We start from the raw sequence: 24,895 nt of genomic DNA, 5'->3' as shown, positions 1-24,895 counted from the left end.
CATCCACCAAACTCTGAGCTTCACTCCCAACCAACTTTTGATTTCTTCTTTTACAATTGTTTCTTGGGCGCAGTTCCATAAAAGAGGGGTTGCCTTCTTCTCCTCTCGCTTTTATTCACTTATGTTGCAAAATTCCCACAGAAATCAAGCTTAATAGCCGTTAAAAAACCACTAAGAGCGGGAGCTGCTAAATGTGCGACCGTTCCCTCCATGGTCGCCACCGGAAGTCCCACATTATCATTATCAAAAGATGACTTCAGCTCCTTGGGTTCGTGCACGTCCACACATGATATTAAGACTATCTTACTGGTACGTACTGCATTCCTGCCAATCCACCTTCTAACATGGCACCAATAAAAAACACACACAGCGCACATCAAAGTCACAAATTACAGAAAAACAAATAATTGTGCAACAACTAGAGAATTCACTATTCGAAGAACATTAGAGATTGGAGGAAGCTCTACACAGCTCAGGCAGATACCCAAAAATAAATGGGCAAACTGAGTAAAGTCTAGCATGTGGACACAGGTTAGAAAATGAAGTTGCACAATACCTCAATGAAAACTGCCAAAATGGATTCTCAGTTTCCTACAGAAAATTAGGCATCGCAGATTTTCAAAGGCAACCCATGATGGTGATGGTTTATGGGAAATAATCTTGTGACAGAAGACCAAGCTTGATGACTGGCTGATCACATTTCAGCAGTTTATTATCAAACAACAACAAAGAGTGGATACGGAATGGCCTATATTGGGAACATGGATTAGACTCCCATGAATTTTGACATGTCAGTCAGTAGGTGAGCAAAGTTGCAGAGTAAAGTGTTAGTGAAGTTAACTGGCCATGAAAAAAAAAGGGAATTAAATTGTATACATTTGTATATATGGCTTTTGTTTTTGATGAATTTGATTAATTTATGTCCGACTCCATGGAGGCTTTTATAAATAAAAATACTTTTTAAGCACCTGTTGGGGTTGGTGGGAACAGTTTTTGTCCTGGCAACTCTACAATAGCGAGACGATGGGAGAGGATGGATTTCAACCCTTGAAATTATTATTAGTGTAAAAGTTGACCCCCTACATTCTGGCTAAAGAGTTTAGTCTTAGAAACTCAACTTTTAAACAAGTATATACAGTTGATTGGTTAAACACAATCTTCCTTTCACAAATCCTTAATTAATTCAAATTTCAGCAAGTGCTTGCGGATTTTTTTTCTGATTATTTTTTCTAAAGTCTTATCCACTGACTATACATAGTTGCTTGGGCTCTCTTTACTCCCTTTCTTGAATAAGGACGTCAACATTTTCCACTTTCCAATCCTCTGCCACCTCCTCCATATCTAGGTAGGATTGGAGGGTTATGGCAAGCCTTTCTGTTATCGCCGCTCTCATTTTCCTTTACGTCCACCCTGACCAGATGAGTTAGCTACACCAAGTTTTTCAATACTTCATCCCTCCCAATTTTCACCATATACTTTGCATCTACTAACACCACTTCTACTGATATGTTGTCGGATTCATCTTCCTCTGTAAACACTGATACAAAGTGTTCATTATTCTCGCCTTGCCCAGCGCCACTAAGCATTTTTCACCCTAATAAGGCCCACTCCATCTCTTACCACCTGCATTTAGGTCAGGGGACCTCACTAGGAAAACAGGCCTGTCGTCAGAAGGAGAGCACTCCAATTGGTCTTGACATTTTCTTGAGTAATTTAATGATGGGATGCTGACTGAAGAACTGGGTTTTGTTCAGCTGGTACTTGGTAGTTTTTGCAAAGGTGAAGTGCGTGAGCGACAGGCAACTCTAGGGGCATCCAATGAGGGTTGAAATCTGTCATTTTGGCAAGCCAGGATGGTACACAACATCCAAACCTGCTGAGGCTTCATCTTAAACGATCTGTTGAAATGAGCAATTGAAATGAATAGTATGCTATGGGGTAAAATAAAATAATCTTTCTTATTGTCACAAGTAGGCTCACATTAACACTGCAATGACATTATTGTGAAAATCCCCTAGTCGCCACACTCCGGCACCTGTTCAGGTACACTGAAGGAGAATTCAGAATGTCCAATTCACCCAACAGCATGTCTTTCGGGGCTTGTGGGAGGAAATCGGAGGAAACCCACGCGGACACGGGGAGAACGTGCAGACTCCACACAGACAGTGACCCAAGTAGGTATCGAACCCGGGACCCTTGCGCCGTGAAGCAACAGTGCTAACCACTGTGCTACCATGCCGCCCAAGGAGAGCACAGAAGATTGTCCATGAGTCAAAGACCTATTTTACGTTTGAACACTAATCGGAAATGGCGGGAGAGAGCGTATAAGCACGGCAATAGGCAATTCAGTAGTCAATAAGTAGAGATTTATCAATTCCTTTCGCTCCCAAATAGTCAGCCAATTCGATTCACTTTGTGATATCAAGAAATGTCTGAAGGCACTGGATACTGTAGTGGCTATGGGCCCTGACAACATTCCAGCAATAAGTACTGAAGACTTGTGCTCCAGATCTAGCTGAACCTTTTCGCCAAGCTGCAACACTGGCATGAGGAAAACAGCCCAGGATTGTGCTGCCCCCCCCAAAAAGGACAAATCCAATCCACTCAATTACCGCCCAATCAGTTTACTATCGATCATCAGTAAAATGAAAAACCTGCTGACGTCTAATTTGGGTATCAGGGCCACTCAGCTCCTGACTACAGCCTTAGTTCAAACATCGACACGAGAGCTGAACTCAAGAAGTAATGTAAGAGCGATTGCCCTTGACATGAAAGCCACAATTGACCGAGTATGGCATCAAGGAGCCCTGTGGGAGGGAGTGCTCTCCACTGATTATAGTCATACCTGGTTGTGGTTGTTAGTTCCAGGATTTCACTGCAAGAGTTCCACAGGGTAGTATCCTAGGGCGAACCATCTTCAGCTACTTCAATGACCTTCCCTTCATTATAATATCAGAGGTAGGGATGGTCACTGATGATTGCACAATATTCAGCATCATTCACAACTCCTCAGATACTGAAGCAGTGTCTAGTGTAGCCAGCAACATCCACATCCCATGAAAGAATTAAACAAAATCACTTGGCACAGTAGTTAGCACTGTTGCATCACAGCACCAGGGTCCCAGGTTCAATTCCCAGCTTGGGTCACTGTCTGTGCAGAGTCTGCACATTCTCCGTGTCTGTGTGGGTTTCCTCCGGGTGCTCCGGTTTCCTCCCAAAAGTCCCGAAAAACGTGCTGTTAGGTCATTTTGACTTTGTGAATTCTCCCTCTGCGTACCCAAACACGCCAAAATGTGGCGACTGCTTTCCACAGTAACTTCATTGCAGTGTTAATGTAAGCCTACTTGTGACAATAAAGATTAATACTGTACCTATGCAACAAATTAGTACCCACCAGTACTGTACTGCAATGATATTTACTGACAGGCTGTACTCACCTATCTTGCACTCCAGTCTTAGAGTCAGAGGTCTGCAGCACAGAAAAGCCCCTTCGAACCATCACATATGCGCTGATCAAAATCAGCCTCTTAACTATTCTAATCCCATTTTCCAGCACTTGGCCCACAGTCGTGTATGGCTTCACATTGCAAGTGCACATCCGAATGTTATGAGGGTCTCTGCCTCCATCATCCTTTCAGGCAGAGAGTTCCGGATTCCCATCACCCTCTTGGTGAAAAAGGTTTTCCTCACATCCCCTCTGAACCTCCTGCCCCTTACTGTAAATCTATGCTACACAGCTCTAAACAGCCTCTCCATACACAACCCATGTTTGGAAGGATCCACAAGTCAGTTTGACAGTTGTTTTTTGCAGTTTCAGAAAACTTGAGTTTTGATCATAGATCATTCATAGAATCATAGAATTTACAGTGCAGATGGAGGCCATTCAGCCCATCGGGTCTGCACCGACCCTTGGAAAGAGCACCCTACTTAAGCCCACACCTCCACCCTATCCCCGTAACCCCACCTAATTCCCATTTATCAAAGTCCTATGGACAGCACTGATGCTTTTCACATTTTACCAAATAAACAAACTATTTGGAAACACTTGCCTTCATACAGTTTTCTCGTATGTCTTTGATGAGTGGCCCTGGGCTATTTGTTGCTTCTAGATGGAATGTATATTGATTAGCACCAGCCACTGCCATCGGTTTCACCCACTGCTCTGGCTTCGAAACCATCATATGCAAATCTGTAGAATAAACAATGCAGAATGGTTCATTTTCTAAAATTCCTATCCTTCTAAAAAAGGTTATATGTAGAAAGGTCATTCCAGTGGTAAACCTTGGTGCTGCAAGTGACAATGAAATCTACACAGTAAATTGTGTGCAAGACATCTCTTTCTGTCTCATAAGATGATGGTTTGCGCCTTGGTGTTAAAGTCAGTGAAACTTCATCTGGTGTGACTAAGGAGCCTCACTCGAAGATGCAGGTTGAAATTCTCCCATGCTCCCGCCAGTGGGTTCAACGGCAATTCTGGGGGGGGGGGGGTGGGGGGGGTGGGGGGGGGGGGGGAAGAGTGAGAATTTAGCAAGAGGGCCAAAAAAATGGTTTTACACCCAACATGCAGGATTTTCCACTTTGTATCGCTGATCAGGAAACCAGCATTCTCCAGGACGAAACACTTACTGGAACAACATGGCTTGCAGAAGTCGAACTCACCTGTAAGAATCCCGAGACTGCCTCCAGAGTTCGGTATGGACGGCGCCAGCGACCCAGAACCATCACAGCATTGCAAGGTGGATCGTCCCGGTTCACGGTCATCAAGGAGACACATCTTCCTTCTCCAGGATGAGGCCCATCTTTCTTTTCCAACAGTGGATCATTGATGTTGGCTGCCTTTTAAATATGGCACCAGGTATGAGCGAGACGCAAGTCCGCCCCATCACGGAATATGGCGCTAAACCCCCAGATGTATAATGAATGAGGTTGAGGCCAGAAGGTATCGTGTTGCTTCCCGTCGGCCTTCACAGCGGGAAACACTCCCCATCCCACCATGGTCCCAGATGGGAGAATTCCACCTGCAGTCTCTGTTGCATTTGCTGTAAAGGAAAACGGTGGGCTGAAAAGGTCCAGGATTTGCTGGCTTGTTTTTTTCTGGGCCCTCTTCTTGGCCAGTTCAGCTTTCAGTTTCTCCTGAGCTCTTCCAATGTCCCTCCAGTCAGCCTGCCGCCCAGCTGTCAGTGTCAATGGCTTTCATCTTCATACCTCACTTGCAGGTGTCTTTTAGCAGAGTTAGGGATATCCAGCAAGTTGTAACCCACTGGCGTGTTAGATCTTTGGGAAAACAGCCATTATCCATTCAACAAACATGGCCGAGCACCATAGATGTTGTTGGCTTAATAATGGGCATGTGCTGAATTAGCACATTAAAGGACCTCGGAGTTGGTGACCGAGTCCCTCCAAGCGATACTGATAATGTCTGAGGCAGGGAAGGTGGAAAATGTTCAGATTTTTATCCTGCCTAGCGTAGTCAAGATCACACTACTATAAAACTCCAGAAGCTCACTAAATGCTTAAATTCAAACATGTGAAAAGCATTTTAAGCTCAAACATCAAAATATTCATCTGGACAAATTAACAAATAATTGGCACAATACTGTTGACAGGGGACAGGTATTTAAAGTGTAAGGGGAGGAGGATCGTGACGGTGGGCACCCGAGGGCAGGCCTGAGGTGGTGCAAGAGACGGGCCGGAGGCTGGCCCCAAGAGGGACTATGGCTGATCGGCAGGATGCCCCCTGACCAGGCTGGTCACGTGGACTATGCGATTGAATGGGCCAGTCAAGAGCACCCGTTTGAAGCGATTGAAGGCGGAGGCCATGCTACAAGCGACGCACCCGAAGGTGGGGAACCAGATTTGGCGGTGGAAGGGATAGGTTGGGCAAGTATTTTATTCAGGGTTGGACTTCAAAATGAAGGAGGTGGCAATTTTGTCAATAAGCAGGTGGGGTTCGAGGTGGGACATACAGTGGCGGACTCTGGTGGAAGGTATGCTTATGGTAAGCGGGAAATTGGAGGGGATGCCGGTGGTGTTAGTAAACATCTTTGCCTTGAACTGGGATGATGTGGAATTTATGAGGCGGGTGCTGGGGAAGATTCCGGACCTGGACTCTCATTGGCTGATTATTGGGGGGGGGGGGGGGGGGGGGGGAAAAGAGAGACCACACTTTAATACGGTCCTGGATCAGAGACTGGACTGATCAAGCTCACGGTGGGTGTCAGCTAGAGCTAAGGAGCTTCAGGGGGTCATGGAGCACATGGGAGTTAGGGTGGATCTGTGGAGGTTTTGGGAGGCTGAGCGAAATAATTTTTGTTTACTCCAGTGTCTTACTTTCGTGTTGTGTAAGAAGTTGCTGACAGGGGTGGCAGATGTTGAATATTCAGCAATAGCGGCGTCAGACCATGCCCCGAACTGGGTGGATTTACGAGTGAGCAAGGGGGTGGGGAGCAGCGTCTGCAATGGAGGATGTGGGACTGTTAGCGGAGGAAGAGATGTGTGACCGGGTGAGGAAGGCCATCAGGGGGTTTGTTGAGGGAAATGACGCGGGGGAGGTTTTGGCTGGTATGGTTTGAGAGGCACTGATAGCAGTGGTCAGGGGGGGGGGGGGAAGAGTTTATTTTGATTCGGGCACACAGGGAGAAGGCGGAGCGGGTGGAGATAGAAAGGCTAGTGGAGGAAATCCTGCAGGTGGACAGGAGATATGCAGAGGCCCCGGAAAAAGGGCTGTTAAAGGAACATCAGAGGTTGCAAATGGAAAATGTGTTGTTATCCATGGGTAAGGCGGTAGGGCAGTTGCGAAGGGTGAGAAGGGCAGTATACGAGTATGGGGAGAAAGCGAGCAGGATGTTAGCGCACCAGTTGAGGAAGCAGGAGGCGGCGAGAGAGATTGGAAAAGTGAAGGACACAGGTGGGAATACAGTCTTGGACCCGGCAGGGGTGAATGGGGATGAGGCGGTTTCTGGGAGGGTTGGAGTTCCCGAAGGTTGATGAGGAGCTGGTAGAGGGCCTGGGGGCCCAATTGGGCTTGTAGAAGTAGTAGAGGGGCTGGAGGCGATGCAATCGGGCAAGGCACCGGGACCGGACGGATACCCGGTGGAATTTTACAAGACGTTCTCATGGATGTTGGGATCGTTGTTGGTAAGGGCCTTCAATGAAGCAAAGGAGTTGGGAGTGTTCCCCACGACATTGTCACAGGCGTCGATCTTCCTCATTTTAAAGCGGGATAAGGACCCAGAAAACTATTGGTGAAGATTCTGGCCACAAGGATCGAAGAGTGCATCCAAGGGGTAATATCGGAGGACCAGACGGGGTTAATTAAGGGGTGGCATTTGGCGACCAACATTAGAAGGTTGCTTAATGTAATTATGATGCGTCCAGAGGGACGCAAGGTTGAGGTGGTGGTGGCCATGGACACAGAGAAGGCCTTTGATCGGGTGGAGTGGGAATACTTATGGGAGGCCTGGGGTAGTTTGGGCAGGGATTTGTGGATTGGGTCCGGTTGCTATACCAGGCACCAGAGATGAGTGTCGGAAGGCCCGTGGATAAGAGAGGCCAACGTCCTGGCCTTTGCCTCTCTGATGGCCCGGATTCGGATTTTACTAGGTTGGAGGGACTCGGAGCACCCGAAGTTGGGGGTGTGGATTAACGACATGGCAGGGTTTCTCAGACTCAAAAAAAGTAAATTTGCCTCAAGGGGTGGGTGGGTGGGGGGCGGGAGGGGGGCGGGGGGGGGGGGGGGGGGGGAAGGAGGCATGGGAGAGAAGAGTTAGGGTAGGAGAACCAACAGAGGGGTGGTTGGGGAAGGTGGCATTGTTTGTGTAAGCCATGTTGGCTGGCATTCGTTGGTTATATTATTGTGTTTTTGTTGAAATTTGATGTTTAAAATTATAAATGTACTTAATGATCTGTTGAGCTGCTTACAGAAAAATACTTTTCGCTGGACCTTGGTACACGTGACAAGAAACAAAATCTAATCCAAATGCATCAAAATATTTTCTTTTGGTACTTTTGAATTCCAAGGTTGAGTCGGAATGTCAATTCCCTGGCCCAAGTGGGAAAAGTGCATGAATTTGCATAGACTACAGTACAACAGGCACCAGGCTCTCACTGGGAGATGGGAGTGATCACGCAGTCCCTCTCACTGGGAGACAGTGCTGTCAGTGGGGAGGGGTGTACTGGGCGTGTTGTGGACAATACTGATCTCAGTTGCTGTCACTGGGATGGGATGGAACAGTATTCCTCTCTGTTGCTCTCATTGGAGTAGTACAGTAAGTCTCTATGAGTTGCTGTCTTCGGGGTGGGTGTTGGAGAAGCAGCATCATTTTCAGATGCCGCCACTGGGTATACAAATACCTGAAGGTACCTCTGCATTTTGTGCCTTTGTGGTAGTGTTTCTAAGGATTTTAACAGTGAGTTTCCTCCGGAGCTAGAATGAACTGTCTGCAGCTCCCAGCAACCTCCCAAGCACAGGAATCGCTGCTGTGCCATCAATCATTGTCTTTGTGTCCAACAAAGTACAGTCCTCATTATTTCTCTCCAAAATACGGAGTGCTAAAGATCCTACACTTAAAAACTCTCCGACTGAGAGAATGAAAATGGTTCAGTCATGGGGCGGTATCATCAGTTACTCACAATGACTCTTTCCCACCAACCACCCTCTCCCGCACAAAAGACTGAGACTTTTTTTCATGCCACTATTTCAAGAACATTGCTGATGCAAGAGGGAGTGCTGCTGAACATCTTACCAAAGAAGGGTTCTTTTCCAAGTTCCTTACGAAGACATTCTACCACAGGATGACCAAAGGTGATATTTGGCACAAAATGTCTGATGGAGAGAGGATAGATGTTCTTAAAAAGCAAACTTTGAATCAAGATATTTCACAACGGCAGAACACAGGGGGTGGGGGGTTCAGTTAGTCAGGCCAGTCTTAAAAAGAGTTCTCCAATTTCATCCCACACCTCAGGGTTTTCTTCTCCTGCAAATTACTCCACTTTAAGTAGATGTCCAATTGCCTTGAGAGATTCAATGGAATTCCCGTTCCCCAGTGGACTTTCAGGTAGTGTCAATGTGGTAGTGTGAAAACATTTCTCATTTCGATTTTGCAAATCGATTTACATTTATGACCTTTTTGTTGTCAACTCATTTGTCAGAGGAAACCATTTCTCCCTCAGCTCTAACAATGCCACTGATCATTTTGAATACCTGTATTCTGTCTTTTTTTAAACATATGCTCCAAGAAGAACAACCACAGCACGGTAGCATTGTGGATAGCACAATTGCTTCACAGCTCCAGGGTCCCAGGTTCGATTCTGGCTTGGGTCACTGTCTGTGCAGAGTCTGCACATCCTCCCCGTGTGTGCGTGGGTTTCCTCCGGGTGCTCCGGTTTCCTCCCACAGTTCAAAGATGTGCAGGTTAGGTGCATTGGCCATGATAAATTGCCCGTTGTATCCTGGGTTATGGAGATAGGGTGGAGGTGTTGACCTTGGGTAGGGTGCTCTTTCCAAGAGCCGGTGCAGACTCGATGGGCCGAATGGCCCCCTTCTGCACTGTAAATTCTATGAAATCTAACACCTTCTCCAGTCTTCCACATAAATAAAGTCCCTCAGCCCTGGTATTAGTCTCGTAAATCTCCAGTGTTCACTCTCCAAGTCCTGACATTCCCCTCAAGTGTGACTCACAATTGTACAAAATTGAGGCCGATCAAGTGCTTTGTAAAGGTTTAGTATGGCTTCCATGAATTTGTATTCAATGTTCTATTTATAAAGTCAGCATTCCATAAGCTTCCTTAATCATCTCATCCACTTGCCACCTTCAAGGATTTGCAAATCTTCACTCTAGGACATTCTGATCCTCCAACACCCAAAATAGAACCATTTTGATTATATTGTCTCTCTACATTGTTTCTCCTAGGTCCATTCTTTCACACTTGGGTGCAATAAATTGCACCTGCCAGGTGCCTGCCAATTGCGGTCTATCAATGTCCTCCTGAAGACTGCTCTCATCATGATCACTATTTATGACGTGTCTAGTTTTGTATCATCTGCAAACTTCATAATAATCTTTATTGTCAGAAGTAGACTTACATTAACACTGCAATGAAGTTACTGTGACTTGGGGATCCAAGTTGCTCACAACTGGGCAGGGATCCACAAATGGAACCTGACCAGTCTGTCAGAGGAAGTCAAAAAGGACCTGCAAAGATGGAGCACACTCCCATTCTCCCTCGTGGGGAGAGTACAGATGATCAAAATGAACGTGCTTTCCAGGTACCTCTTGTGAGTGGGTGCACGCGGAGGAGGCCTCCTGCAGGGGGACCTCGCTCCGGGCCCTAGCCATGGAGGCACTCCCATCCCCACCCAAAAAAACACTCCATCAGCCCAGTGGTGGTAGCCACCCTCCAGGCCTTAAACCAACTACGGCAGCAATTCGGACTGACCGAAATGACCGACAAAGCCCCCATCTGCAAGAAACATAGGTTCACACCAGCACTCACTGACGCACCTTCAAAAAGGTGGAGACAAGACGGGGGGAACACTGACAGTTAGGGACCTATACACCAAGAGCAGGGTCACAACAGTGGACAAACTGACTGAGTGACTTTAACTAGCTAGGGGCAACGGACTAAGGTACCTGCAGCTCAAAATCTTCCTACGGAAGGAGACAAGGACGTACCCACGACCACCACGACAGACACTACTAGAGGAATTACTTGACGCAAACATTCTGGGTAAAGGAAACTGTAGAGACATGTACGAACGACTGGTAGAGAGGGCCGACACCGTACTGAACGCAACAAAGAAGAAATGGGAGGAAGACCTGGGGCTCGAAATAGGGTGGGGACATTGGAGTGAAGCACTGCATAGGGTCAACTCCACCTCCACGTGCACGAGACTCAACCTAACGCAACTAAAGGTGGCACATTGGACCCACTTGACCAGAACCCGAATGAGTAGGTTCTTCCCGGAGATGGAGGACAGATGGGAACGGTGCCAAGGTGGCCCGGCCAACCACACCCACTTAAACTAATGTGGCAGGGGAATGGGAACCGATGCAGGAAGTCAGAGGGAAGTAAAAAGGGGACAGAAACAAAAGGCAGTAAGGGGGAAAGTGTAAGGCAGAGAAGCCATAGTCAAAAATCAAAAAGGGCCACCGTACAGGGTGCAATGACTTAGGAGAGCTCAGTGAATAGACCCAGTAATACGAAAAGGAATAAAACGGGAAGTAAAAACAAATGGAAAGTGACGCGGCAGGTTGTTACATGAAGATATGGGTTCAACAACAAGGAAAATTAGGAGAAAAGTTAAAAGGAAAAATTACTAAGGAGAGGTTACTGATAGAGGTTTTAAGATTTAAAACAGAGGTATCAAAGCCAACATAAGGGTACTTTACCTGAATGCTCGTAGTATTCGGAATAAGGTAAATGAGTTGATGGCACAAATCATTGTGAACGACTATGATTAAGTGGCAATTACTGAAACATGGTTAAAGGATGGTCACGACTGGGAGTTAAATATCCACGGGTATCAAACTATTCGGAAGGACAGAGTGGATGGCAAGGGAGGTGGTGTAACTCGGTTATTTAAGGATGACATCCGGCAGTAGTGAGGGATGACATCGGTGCTATGGAAGATAAGGTTGAATCCATTTGGGTGGAAATCAGGAATAGTAAGGCGAAAAAGTCACTGATAGGAGTAGTCTATAGGCCACCAAATAGTAGCATTATAGTGGGGCGGATAATAAACAAAGAAATAACTGATGCATATAGAAATGGTACAGCAGTTATCATGGGGGATTTTAATCTACATGTCGATTTGTTTTACCAGGTCGGTCAAGGCAGTCTTGGAGGAGTTTATAGAATGTATCCGCGATAGTTTCCCAGAACAGAATGTATTGGAACCTACGAGGGAACAAGTGGTCCTAGATCTGGTCCTGTGTAATGAGACAGGATTGATTCAGGATCTCATAGTTAGGGATCCTCTCAGAAGGAGCGATCACAATATGGAAGAATTTAAAATACAGATGGAGGGTGAGAAGGTAAAAATCAAACAATAGGGTTTTGTGCTTAAACAAAGGAGATTACAATGGGATGAAAGAAGCGCTAGCTAAGGTAGACTGGGAGCAAAGACTTTATGGTGAAACAGTTGAGAAATAGTGGAGAACCTTCCAAGCGATTTTTCACAGTGCTCAGCAAAAGTTTATACCAACAAAAAGGAAGGACGGTAGAAAGAGGGGAAAACGACCATGGTCACCTCAGGAAATAAGGGAGAGTATCAAATTGAAGGAAAAAGCATACAAAGTGGCAATGATTACTGGGAGACTAGAGGATTGGGAAATCTTTAGGGGCAACAGAAAGCTACTAAAAAAGCTATAAAGAAGAGCAAGATAGATTATGAGAGTAAACTTGCTCGGAATATAAAAACAGATAGTAAATGTTTCTACAAATATATAAAACAAAAAGAGTGGCTAAGGTAAATATTGGTCCCTTTAGAGGATGAGAAGGGAGATTTAATAATGGGAGATGAGGAAATGAGGTCGGTCTTCACAGTGGAAGACACAAATAACATGCCAGTGACTGATGGAAATGAGGCTTTGACAGGTCAGGACCTTGAGACGATTGTTATCGCTAAGGAGATAGTGATGGGCAAGCTAATGGGGCTAAAGGTAGACAAGTCTCCTGGCCCTGATGGAATGCATCCTAGAGTACTAAAAGAGATGACTAGGGAAATTGCAAATGCACTCGTGATAATTTACCAAAATTCACTAGACTCTGGGGTGGTCCCGGCAGATTGGAAATTAACAAACGTGACACCACTGTTTAAAAAAGGAGGTAAGCAGAAACGGGTAATTAAAGGCCAGTTAGCTTAACTTCGGTAGTAGGGAAGATGCTGGAATCTATCATCGAGGAAGAAATAGCGAGGCATCTGGATGGAAATTGTCCCATTGGGCAGACACAGCATGGGTTCATAAAGGGCAGATCGTGCCTAACTAATTTAGTGGAATTTTTTGAGGACATTACCAGTGCAGGGAGCCAATGGATGTGGTATATCTGGATTTCCAGAAAGCTTTTGACAAGGTGCCACACAAAAGGTTGCTGCATAAGATAAAGATACATGGCTTTAAGGATAGAGGATTGGTTAATTAATGGAAAGCAAAGACTGGGGATTTATGGGTGTTTCTCTGGTTGGCAATCAGTAGATGGTGGTGTCCCTCAGGGATCAGTATTTGGCCCACAATTGCTCACAATTTATATAGATGATTTGGAGTTGGGGACCAAGTGCAATGTGTCCATGTTTGCAGACGACACTAAGATGAGTGGTGAAGCAAAAAGTGCAGAGGATACTGGAAGTCTGCAGAGGGATTTGGATAGGTTAAGTGAATAGGCTAGGGTCTGGCAGATGGAATACAATGTTGACAAATGTGAGGTTATCCATTTTGGTAGGAACAGCAAAAGGGGTTATTGTTTAAATGATAAAATATTAAAACATGCTGCTGTGCAGAGGGACCTGGATGTGCTAGTGCATGAGTCGCAAAAAGTTGGTTTACATGTGATTAAGGCAAATGGAGTTTTGTCCTTCATTGCTAGAAGGATGGTGTTTAAGACTAGGGAGGTTATGCTGCAACTGTATAAGGTGTTAGTGAGGCCACACCCGGAGTATTGTGTTCAGTTCTGGTCTCCTTACCCGAGAAAGGATGTACTGGCACTGGAGGGTGTGCAGAGGAGATTCACTAGGTTAATCCCAGAGTTGAGGGGTTTGGATTGCAAGGGGAGAGGTTGAGTAGGCTGGGACTGTACTCATTGGAATTTAAAAGGTTTGCGGGGGGGGGGGATCTTATGGAAACATTTAAAATTATGAAGGGAATAGGTAGGATAGATGCGGGCAGGTTGTTTCTACTGGCGGGTGAAAGCACAACTAGGGGGCATAGCCTCAAAATAAGGGGAAGTAGATTTAGGACTGAGTTTAGGAGGAACTTCTTCACCCAAAGGGCTGTGTATCTATGGAATTCCTTGCCCAGTGAAGCAGTTGAGGTTCCTTCATTAAATATTTTTAAGATAAAGATAGATAGTTTTTTGAAGAATAAAGGGATTAAGGGTTATCGTGTTCGGGCCGGAAAGTGGGGCTGAGTCCACAAAAGATCAGCCATGATTTCATTGAATGGCGGAGCAGGCTCGAAGGGCCAGATGGCCTACTCCTGCTCCATGTTCTCATGTTCTGGTCTTGCCCCAGATTTGCTAGGTATTGGGCAGCCTTCTTCGAGGCAATGTCCAAAGTGGTTGGGATGAGGGTGGAGCATGCCCGAAAGTGGCGGTCTTCGGGGTATTGGACCAGCCAGATCTCTTCATGGGGAGGCGGGCGGACGCCCTTGCCTTTGCTCCCTGATTGCCCGACGTAGAATCCTGCTCGGCTGGAGGTCAGCAGTACCGCCCAAAGCTGCAGACTGGCTGTCCGACCTATCAGAATCTCTCCAAATGGAGAAAATCAAATTTGCCATCCGAGGATTGGATGATGGCTTCTTCAGAACATGGGAGCCATTCACCCGACTGTTTGGGACCTGTTTGTGGCCAATGAATGAACAAGTTGATGAATAATCAAGTAGCCAAGAGCCAGGGGAAAGTAGCCAAAGCAGGAGAAGAGAAGGAAGGAGGGAAAGACCCGGGGGTGGGGGGACACGACAGTGCAAGAGAGGATAGCCAAACACAATAGAAAAGAAACGTGAGCTGCAAGGAGGGAGATTTGGGGGGGGGGGGGGGGGGCGAAAGGAGGAAAGACAGGGGGCAAAGAACAAAAAAAAAGAGGGGAACCGGCAAAGAACAAAAGAGGGGAACCGGGGGTGGGGGGGGGGCGGAGAGAAGAGAGAGAAGGGAACACAAACTGGGGGGAGAGCACAGGAAATGACAACTACCATGACGAACACAGCGACAGAGAGCAAGAAAGTACAGAAGGAAGAAACGCCGAATGGCCGAAGTAGCCAAACGCACAACAACAGCGAACACTGACTGGGAGAAGCAAGCAACATCCAGATCTATTTTGTGTTGCTGGTGTTGTATGTACTCTGTTCAAAGAGACAGCAGAAAAGAAAGGGGGGGGGGCTTCACAATATAGCATTGTTGTTTTTACCGTGTTTGTATTACCATCTCTTTTTGCCCTCTCTTTGTGTACACCTGTAAATATACCATCTTTGAAAAACTTAATAAAATACATTTATTTCTAAAAATGAAGTTACTGTGAAAAGCCCCTAGTCGCCACATTCCGCCACCTGTACGGGTACACAGGAAAATTCAGAATGTCCAAATTGCTTAACAGCACGTCTTTCGGGACTTGTGGGAGGAAACCGGAGCACCCGGAGGAAACCCACGCAGACACGGGGAGAACGTGCAGACTCCGCAGACTGACCCAAGTTGGGAATCGAACCTGGGACCCTGGAGCTGTGAAGCAACAGTGCTACCCATTGTGCTACCGTGCTGCCCTATTGTATCCCTATTACCGTGTCCATCTATATATAACAAGAAAAGCAATGGCCCTCATACCAAATCTGGTTGACCGCAAGTCGGACTTCTCGCTGTCAAAAAAGACCCATTAACCATTACTCTCTGCCTCCTAAGCCATCACCAGTTACATACCCAAGTTACCAGTCCTCTTAAAGCCACAAGGTTCGATACAACAGTACTGCTGGTGGGTACAGGTCTGTCACTGTATAACTCTGAAGTACTGTATTGTTGGGTACAGATAGATCAGTCTAAGAATATAAGAAATAAAAGCAGAATTAGACAGTTCCTCAAGCCAGCTGTCATTTAATATGGTTTATGTTGAGGCTTCTGCCTCAACCCCACTTTCTTGCACATTCCCCATATCCCTCAATTCCCCAAGGTGACAAAAGTCTGTCTCTCCCAGTCTTCAGTATACTCAACCTTCTGAAGTAGAGAATTCCAAAGAATCATAACTCTATGGATGAAGAGCTTTCTCCTCATTCTACATTCCCAGCCAGGGGAAACCACCTATCAATGCCCCTTCAGAATCTTGTATATTTCAATGAGATCACCAATTATTCAAAATAATATAGGCCCAATTTAATCAGCCTCTCATCATAGTTACCATTCTAGTGAACCGTCATTGTATTGTCTTCAATGCAAGTTAGTTATGGAGACCAAAACTGCACACTATTCCAGATGTGGTCTCACTGAAGCCCTGTACAGTTGTTGCAAGACTTCCTTATTCCTATATTCCAATCCCCTTGCAATAAAGGCCAACATGTTATCTGACTTACCAATAGCTTGCTGTACTTGCATGCTACCTTTTTCTTGCCAGTACACCCAAAGCCTCTGAACTTCAACATTTACAAGTTTCACATCTTTTAAAATATATTCTACTTTCCTATCCTTATTGCCGAAGTAAATAACCTCACATTCCCGTACCAGCCTCCCTGAACAGGTGCCGGAATGTGGCGACTAGGGGCTTTTCACAGTAACTTCATTTGAAGAATACTTGTGACAATAAGCGATTTTCATTTCATTTTCATTTATGCTCTATCTGCCAACTCAGATAACCCGTCTAAATCCTTTTTCAGCCTCTTGTGCCCCCTCATCCTCAGCTTACATTCACACCCAGCTTTGTATTGTCAGCAAATATTATTCTGTCTCTTTGTCAAAGTTTGACCAGGAGCGGAGCCGGCAGACGTGCGAACCCGGGGAAGAAGGTCGAGAAGGTCCGGGAGGACAAAATGGCAGCCGGAGTTGATCGGGAGGTGTGGGCCCAGTGGGCCAGAGAACAGCAGGAGCTCCTTAAAAACTGCTTCATGAAGCTGAAAACAGAGATGCTAGCCTCTATGGAGAGAATTGTGGTGACCCAGAAGGCGCAGGAGAAGGAGATCAAGGAGGCGAGGAGGAAGGTGGCGGAGAACGAGGACGAGATCCTGGGCCTGGCGATGAAAGTGGAGGCGCACAAGGTGCTCCATAAGAGATGGCAGGAGAGGCTGGATGACCTTGAGTGCATGTCTCGGAGCCACAATCTGCGGATCCTGGGCCTTCTTGAAGGAGCGGAGGGGGCGGACGTGAGCACGTACGTGGCCACAATGTTCGGGACGCTGATGGGCACGATGGCCTTCCCGCGGCCCTTGGAGCTGGATGGGGTTAACAGGGTTCTCGCCAGGAAACCGAGGATAAACGAGCCACCGAGGCGATGGTGATACGGTTTCAGTGCTTAGCAGACCGAGAGCGAGTCCTGCGGTGGGCGAAGAAAGAGCGGAGCAGTAAGTGGGAGAATGGAGAGATCCGAATTTACCAGGACCTGGGAGCTGAGCTGGCGAGGAGGCGTGCAGGTTTTAACCGGGCGAAGGCGGTCCTCCACGGTAAAGGGGTGAAGTTTGATCTCCTGCACTCAGCGAGACTGTGGGTAACATACCAGGACAGGCGCCACTACTTTGATAACCCAGACGAGGCGTGGTCGTTCATCAGGCAGGAGAAGCTGGACCTGAACTAAGGGACTGTTGTACGGGGGTGAAATGTGCGGGTGGGGAGGGACCGAGGGGAGGACGGCGGGTAAAGCATAAGTTTATGGGCAGGTCTGCCCGAGTTTGGTTGGGGGTTTTGTTGTTTGTTTTGCTTGTTTTCCAGGTGTTTTGTTTTCCAGGTGTTCGGTGCTAGGGGGTGGGAAACGCCTGTGACGGGCTGTCCGGCGAACGGGGCGGTCCCAGATGGCGCTTGCCCCTCTACCCTGCGGGGGGGGGGCGAAGGAGGCAACAAGTTACGGGTGGATATATAGAGGCGGGAGCAGCCGGGGTCAGCATGGGTGAGCTGACTCACGGAAGGACAATGGGGGGGAAACCAGAGCTAAGCGGATGCTTGGCGGGGAGAGGGATGCGGGGGGTTTGCTGACTGAAGGGGAGCCAGGTGAGGGGTATGGATGGAGAGTCGGGCGGGGGGGCCGCCGGGGGGAGAGCTGGAGGCGGGGGCACGTGGTTGGCCGGAAAAGGGAGATGGCTAGTCGGCGGGACTAGCCCCACCCCCGCCCTGGACCAGGCTGATCATGTGGAACTGAATGGGCCGGTCAAGCGATCCAGTGTGGTCTCGCATTTGAAGGGGTTGAAGGCGGACGTGGCCATGTCGCAAGATACGCACTTAAAGCCCGCGGACCAGACGAGGCTGAGGAAAGGATGGGTGGGACAGGTGTTTCACTCGGGGTTGGTGGACTCAAACCAGAGAAGTGGCTATTTTGGTCAGTAAACGAGTGGCGTTTGAGGCGAGGTGCATCGTGGCGGACAAGGGGGGCAGGTATATAATGGTGAGTGGCAAGCTGCAGGGGGCCCGGGTGGTGTTAGTGAATGTATATGCCCCGAACTGGGACGATGCGGACTTTATGAGGCGCGTGTTGGGTAGGATCCCGGACTTGGAGATAAGTCACCTGATTATGGGAGGGGACTTTAATACGGTCTTGGATCCGAGCTTGGATCGTTCCAAGTCCAGAACGGGAAAGAGGCCGGCGGCAGCCAGGGCCTTGTGGGAGTTCATGGGCCAAATGGGGGGAGTGGACCCCTGGAGGTTTACGCGGCCAAGGATGAAGGAGTTTTCCTTTTTCTCCCATGTCCATAAAGTCTATTCGCGAATAGACTTCTTTGTGTTGAGAAGGGCGTTAATCCCAAGGGTGGAGGGGGTAGAATACTTGGCCATTGCGGTCTTGGACCATGCCCCGCACTGGGTGGACCTGCGACTGGGGTCAGCGCCCTCTCTGGCAACTGGATGTGGGGTTGCTGGCGGACGAAGAGGTGTGCGGGCGGATAAGGAGGAGTATTGAGAATTATGTGGGAGCGAATGACACAGGAGAGGTGACGGTGGCAGTGGGTTTGGGAGGCTCTGAAGGCAGTCATTAGGGGAGAGTTCATCTCCATTAGGTCCCATAGAGAGAAGGAGAGGGCGGAAAGGGAGAGACTGGTGGGAGAGATACTCAGGGTAGATAGGAGGTACGTGGAGGCCCCAGAGGGGGGGCTGTTGAACGAGCACCGGAAATTACAGGCAGAGTTTGACTTGCTGTCCACGGGGAAGGCGGAGGCGCAGCTGAGGAAAGCGAAGGGGCAGTTTATGATAACGGGGAGAAGGCGAGTAGGATGCTGGCGCACCAGCTGCACAGGAGGGAGGCGGCCAGAGAGATTGGGGGAGTGCGGAATAGGGAAGGCAACATGGTGCTGAGCTCAGAGAGGGTCAAAGAAGTCTTCAGGGAGTTCTACGGAAGGTTATGAGAGTCGGAACCCCCCGGGGAGGGGGAAGGGATGAGGCGATTCATGGACCGGTTGAATAGAGGCATGTGTCCCGGGAGTGATCAGGGAGGACCAGACGGGTTTTGTTAAGGGCAGGCAGCTGAACGAGAATGTGAGGAGGCTCCTGAATATTATCATGATGCCCTCGGGGGAGGGGGGGGGGGGGGGGGGGCCTGCGATGGACGCGGAGAAGGCCTTTGGCAGAGTGGAGTGGGAGTATCTGGGGCGGCGCTAGGCAGGTTTGGATTTGGGGAGGGATTTATAGGGTGGGTCAAGCTGCTGTATCAGGCCCCTGTAGCGAGTGTGTCCACAAACCGGCTCAGGTCGGAATATTTCAGGTTGCACCGTGGGACGAGACAGGGGTGTCCCCTGTCCCCGTTGCTGTTTGCCCTGGCAATTGCGCTCAGGCCTTCGGGGGATTGGAGGGGGCTGGTGCGCGGAGGGGAGGAGCACCGGGACTCCCTCTACGTGGATGACCTGCTGTTGTATATTTCGGACCCGTTAGAGGGGATGGGGGAGGTCATGCGGATCCTGGGGGACCTCGGGCGGTTCTCGGGTATAAGTTGAACGTGGTGAAGAGTGAGCTGTTCGTGGTCCATGGTAGGGGCCAGGAGGAGAGACTGAGGGAGTTCCCGCTCAGGATAGTGGAGAGGAGCTTTCTGTACTTGGGGATACAAGTCGCCAGGAACTGGGATGCCCTGCACAGGCTCAACTCAACTTAGTGGAGCAGATGGAGGGAGAGTTTAAAAGGTGGGATATGCTACCGCTTTCCTTGGCGGGACGGGTGCAGACTGTGAAGATGATGGTTCTCCCCAGGTTCCTCTTCGTATTTCAGTGCCTCCCCATTTTCATCCCCAAGTCCTTCTTTAAGCGGGTGAATAGGACTGTGACGGGATTTGTGTGGGAGAATAAAACCCCGCGAGTCAAAAGGGTAGTCTTGGAGCGTAGCCGGGGGGGGAGAGGCTGGCTCTGCCGAACTTCTGCAGTTATTACTGGGCGGCCAATGTGGCCATGATCAGGAAATGGATGATGGAGGAGGGGGCGGCGTGGGGGCGGTTGGAGGCGGCGTCGTGTAGAGGCACCAGTCTAGGGGCACTTGTTACAGCTCCGTTGCCGTTCTCGCCGGCGCAATACACCACTAGTCCAGTGGTGACGGCGGCACTGAGGATTTAGGGGCAGTGGAGGAGACACAGGGGAGAGGAGAGGGCCTCGGTGTGGACCCCGATACGGAATAACCACAGATCTGCTTCGGGTAGGTTGGATGGGGGATACCAAGGCTGGTATAGGGCAGGTATTCGGAGGATGGGAGACCTGTTTATAGACGGGACTTTCCCTAGCATGCAGGCGCTGGAGGAGGAGTTCCGCCTGCCCCCGGGGAATGCGTTCAGGTACCTCCAGGTTCAGGACTTTCTTAGAAAACAGGTGGGGACATTTCCGCAGCTGCCCCCACGTAGTATCCAGGACAGGGTGGTGTCTGGCATCTTGGTAGGGGAGGGGAAGGTGTCAGAGATATATCAGGAGCTGCAGGAGGTGGAGGAGCCTCAGTGGAGGAGTTGAAGGGCAAGTGGGAAGAGGAGCTGGATGAGGGCCTGTGGGCCGACGACCTGGGCGGGTTGAACTCCTCCTCATCATGTGCCAGGCTCAGTTTAATTCAGTTTAAGGTGGTGCATCGGGTGGCAAGAATGAGTAAATTTTTTGGGGTGGAGGACAGGTGCCCGAGATGTGCAGGGAGTCCGGCGAACCATGCCCATATTTTGGGCATGCCCGACGCTTAAACAATTCTGGCAGGGGTTTGTGAGGGTGATGTCCAGGATTTTGGACACTCGGGTGAAGGCGAGTCCAACAGTAGCGATATTTGGGGTGTCGGAGGATCCGGGAGTGCAGGAAGCGAAAGAGGCCGAGGTACTGGCCTTTGCCTCCCTGGTAGCCCGGAGACAGATCTTGCTCATGTGGAGGGACTCGAAACCCCCGAGTGTAGAGACCTGGGTTAGCGATATGGCGGGGTTCCTCAGCCTGGAGCGAATAAAGTTCGCCTTGAGAGGGTCCTTGATGGGGTTCTCCCGGCAGTGGCAACCTTTCCTTGACTTTCTAGGGGAGCAGTAAGTGTCAGCAGCAGCAGCATCCTGGGGGGGGGGGAAAAGAGGGGGGGGGTTCAGGTGGGGGTACTGTTGATACAATGTGAGTTGGGCATGGATACAAAACCCACCTTGTTCTGTTTAAAAAAAAAAAAAATTAAATTCTGTTGTGCAAGTAGTTTCACTGTAAGATGTGGGATATGTTCATTGTTATTTTTTGTTACTATCTGTATTTCTATTTTTGTTATGTAAAAACGCTCATTGGAAAAACTTAAATAAAACATTTATTTTTTAAAAACTCTGTGCAGCACCTTTCATGAATCCAGGTAAACTACAGTTACCTATTCCCCTTTACCTACTCATTGCATCCCAAAAACATTTGAATAAATGTGTCAACCATGATTCCAGATTTGTTTCCTTTTTAAAAAATAAATAAATTTAGAGTACCTAATTATTTTTTTCCAATCCACCGACCGTGCACTTCTTTGGGCTGTGAGGGTGGGACCCACGCAGACATGGGGAGAATGTGCAAACTCCACACGGACAGTGAGCCGGGCTGAGATCGAACCCGGGTCTTCGGCCCCGCAAGGCAGCAGTGCTAACCACTGCGCCATTGTGTCGCCCTGATTTTTGGGTCTCCTGACAGAAGTGGGAACGAGATCGAAAAAATTAAAAACATGGGATTTTTGACTGCAAATTCCAACTTGCAGTACCTTCTTGAAACCGTGCTATTTCCATGTACTGATGCAGGTTTTGGAAGCCCCTGGAGAAAAAAAAACCCCCACCAGGTTTGAGAAATAACCACTGTGGAAGCCTGTGAAGATATCTGGAACAGGCAAGTGTGAAATATTTTGACACCTTAAAAGCGTCACAATTCGATGCTGTATTGGAATGTAGATGTATCTTAATGCGATGCTTAATTGTAGAATACAATCCTGCAAAGGTAAGTTGACCATTATATTGACCATCATTGTGTAAATGTTGAGATCCGTTACAGTACCTTTCCCATTAGAGTGCCAGAATACATTCAAAACTGTAGAAAAACCTGCTGGGAAACTTTCCTGTCATGTTTTGACTGAGGGTTAGTGGGTCTAAAACTATATGGTACAACCGAGCTGGTTTCCTAGCAAACCGAGACAGGCGTAACCATCCCACCTTAGCACCTGCACTACTCCGACACTGCTTCGGGAACCGGAAAAACGGAACCCTGCCCATCCAGGTTTTCAGAAGACGACAATATTGCAGTTATGGCCAGAAGTGACGGACTTGGGAAATTGCACTGAGTCACATTTAATGAGCTACAACACAAAAATACACCCTAATTTCCCATTTGTGAAACCATGCTGACTTTGTCTGACCCAAACACATTGTTAAGACATCTCAAGTAATAGATTTCAGCATATTCCCAATGGTTAATATCAAACCAACAGGTCTGTTGTTCCCCATTTTCTTTCTCCTGGCTAGTTAACTCCCATTCTATTTGTTCCCAATTTAATTGCTTCTTTGAACAGTGTTTGCTGGTATCTTAAACTCTCCCAAACCTCTAATATTTGTGGTACTGGTGGGTACAGGTCTGCCCCTGTATCACACTGGGGTGCAATTCTGGTGGGTATAGATCTATCACTGTGGGAAAGATTTGTAATGACAAGATGGGTGCATTGTGAAAGTAATCAATGTTGCAATGTTTTTGAATATTTGAATCTTATCAGTTCCACAAAGTTAATGTACAACACTGCCGCCTGGAATCTCAATAGTGCACATTTACTAAACAATATATTCCAACAGGTTAGTTGTTTCTATGATTTGGTTTGTGATGAAGTTGGAATTTCAGATGTATTGTATTATAGTTATTTGGCGCAGAAAGGGTTAAACACCTGGGTTAGAGTGTGTTTGACTGCCGCAGCCATGTTTTAAAATAAATCCTAGTTTGAAAGGCAAGCATATTTTGGGAGCCATGTGTGCAATTAAGTAAAAGGCTGGATTAATGGAATTTTGTTTTGATTGAGCGGAATCCGTGTGGAGTTATTTAGACTTCACCTTGATAAGATGATGTCATTACTGGGTGGAGCCAAGCTATCAGGGACTTGACAAATCAGTTCTGATCTGAATGAAGCTGTGACCACAAGTCAGGCAGTTTGCTCTGACTGCAGTTCAGTTAAAATATATTAACAATCTTTAAAGCAGCGCAGACTTGTCAGAGAACAATGGGGAGCTGAAACTAGCTGTGATGCCAGAGTTTCTGCATGGTTCTGACAGGGGTCAGATCGTTTCTTTAAGGCAGTATCAAGAGATCGCTCTTTCTCAAAGAACATCTCTGTAAAGCAAGAACATCTCTGTAAAGCAAGTATTCCTATATGCTTTTGGTAGTTAAAGTGGATTGACAGCTGTGATGGTTTTATTTCTGGTTGTTTAAGTGGGAATAAAAATAGCAATTAAGTATTCATGTATTTACGGGGTAGTTGTCAGTTATTTTCTGGTGTGATGTTGAAGATATTCCAATACTGTGTTAGTAGTAAAGATTGTTTTAACATATCATAGCCCTATTTCTTTGGGAAATCACCCCTGGAGCAAGGTATCCTTTTCCTTACAGTCTTACAAAATTCAAATAAAATATTGGGGTTTCTGACAAGTATCCTCCCAGCTGTTGTGGTCTGGTCTGTAATAGGTGCGTTTACAGTTCAGCTGCATAAAAGTGAAAATCTGGAGAATTGATTACATTCAGGATCACGTTTTAAAGACACTTGCTGAATATTCAGGAGAAACACTTGCCTAAGCTTTCCAAGTGCAGACTAAAGATGATACCAAATGGATCAGTTTAAAAACAATCAATTCCCCACAGGAAGAGACAGCAATAGAGAACCATTGGGATGAATATCGGAGTGTGCAGAATTGGAGTAAAACGTTGGTCAGAGCAAAGAGCAATCGGAGGAAAAAAAATCTATCTGCAAATGCAAACCAAACGGTTCAAAATCCCTTCATAAGTAGAACAGGTTGACTTCCAGATAAACATAGAATTGGTGATAACGAAACACGGTTGTATAATATTCTAACATTTGCAGCATGGAAAAATATTTTATATTCTTGGATCGATGACATAAGTTACCTTCTGTACATAATTTGGCACCAAATTATTGTGAAGTGTATTCTAATGGAATTTCTAACTTGTAGCAATCGAAGTCGGACTTATTCCAAAAGGTATGGGGCCCCTATCTTAAATATACAGGTTCCATGCTGTCGGATTTGCTTTTACAAGGCTTTCCGCAGAATATGCAGAACTGTTCCTAATATACTGTACGTGAGGAAGTTTGCCCCTTCTCCTCTTGTTATTTTATTACTTTTCTTTGTCCTTTTATTCTGTTCTTCTGAAAATGAAATGAAATGAAAATCGCTTATTGTCACAAGTAGGCTTCAAATGAAGTTATTGTGAAAAGCACCTAGTCGCCACATTCCGGCACCTGTTCGGGGAGGCTGTTACGGGAATCGAACCGTGCTGCTGGCCTGCCTTGGTCTGCTTTCAAAGCCAGCAATTTAGCCCTGTGCTAAACTGCTTCTGTCGAAGCACTGGGTTTTAAT

At 47.4% G+C, this 24,895-nt stretch overlaps 1 protein-coding gene across 2 annotated transcripts in view; it reads right to left on the bottom strand.

The window, feature by feature from the left end:
* Positions 1-24,895, bottom strand: part of rpe (ribulose-5-phosphate-3-epimerase) — a 56,731-nt gene that overhangs the window by 13,405 nt on the left and 18,431 nt on the right. For both annotated transcript variants that reach the window (XM_072484113.1, XM_072484105.1), the window contains exons 2-3: positions 8,745-8,824; positions 4,050-4,189 (exon numbers count right to left, since the gene is read on the bottom strand). In XM_072484113.1, the coding sequence (XP_072340214.1) occupies positions 4,050-4,181 (132 nt within the window). In that variant the 5' untranslated portion in view covers positions 4,182-4,189; positions 8,745-8,824. The remainder of the gene's footprint in view (positions 1-4,049; positions 4,190-8,744; positions 8,825-24,895) is intronic.

The sequence above is a fragment of the Scyliorhinus torazame genome, chromosome 2 (assembly GCF_047496885.1).
Source record: "Scyliorhinus torazame isolate Kashiwa2021f chromosome 2, sScyTor2.1, whole genome shotgun sequence".
Taxonomy (NCBI): Eukaryota; Metazoa; Chordata; class Chondrichthyes; order Carcharhiniformes; family Scyliorhinidae; genus Scyliorhinus; species Scyliorhinus torazame.
The sequence above is the reverse complement of the archived record's forward strand: the minus strand, read 5'-3'. Positions and strand labels throughout refer to the sequence as shown.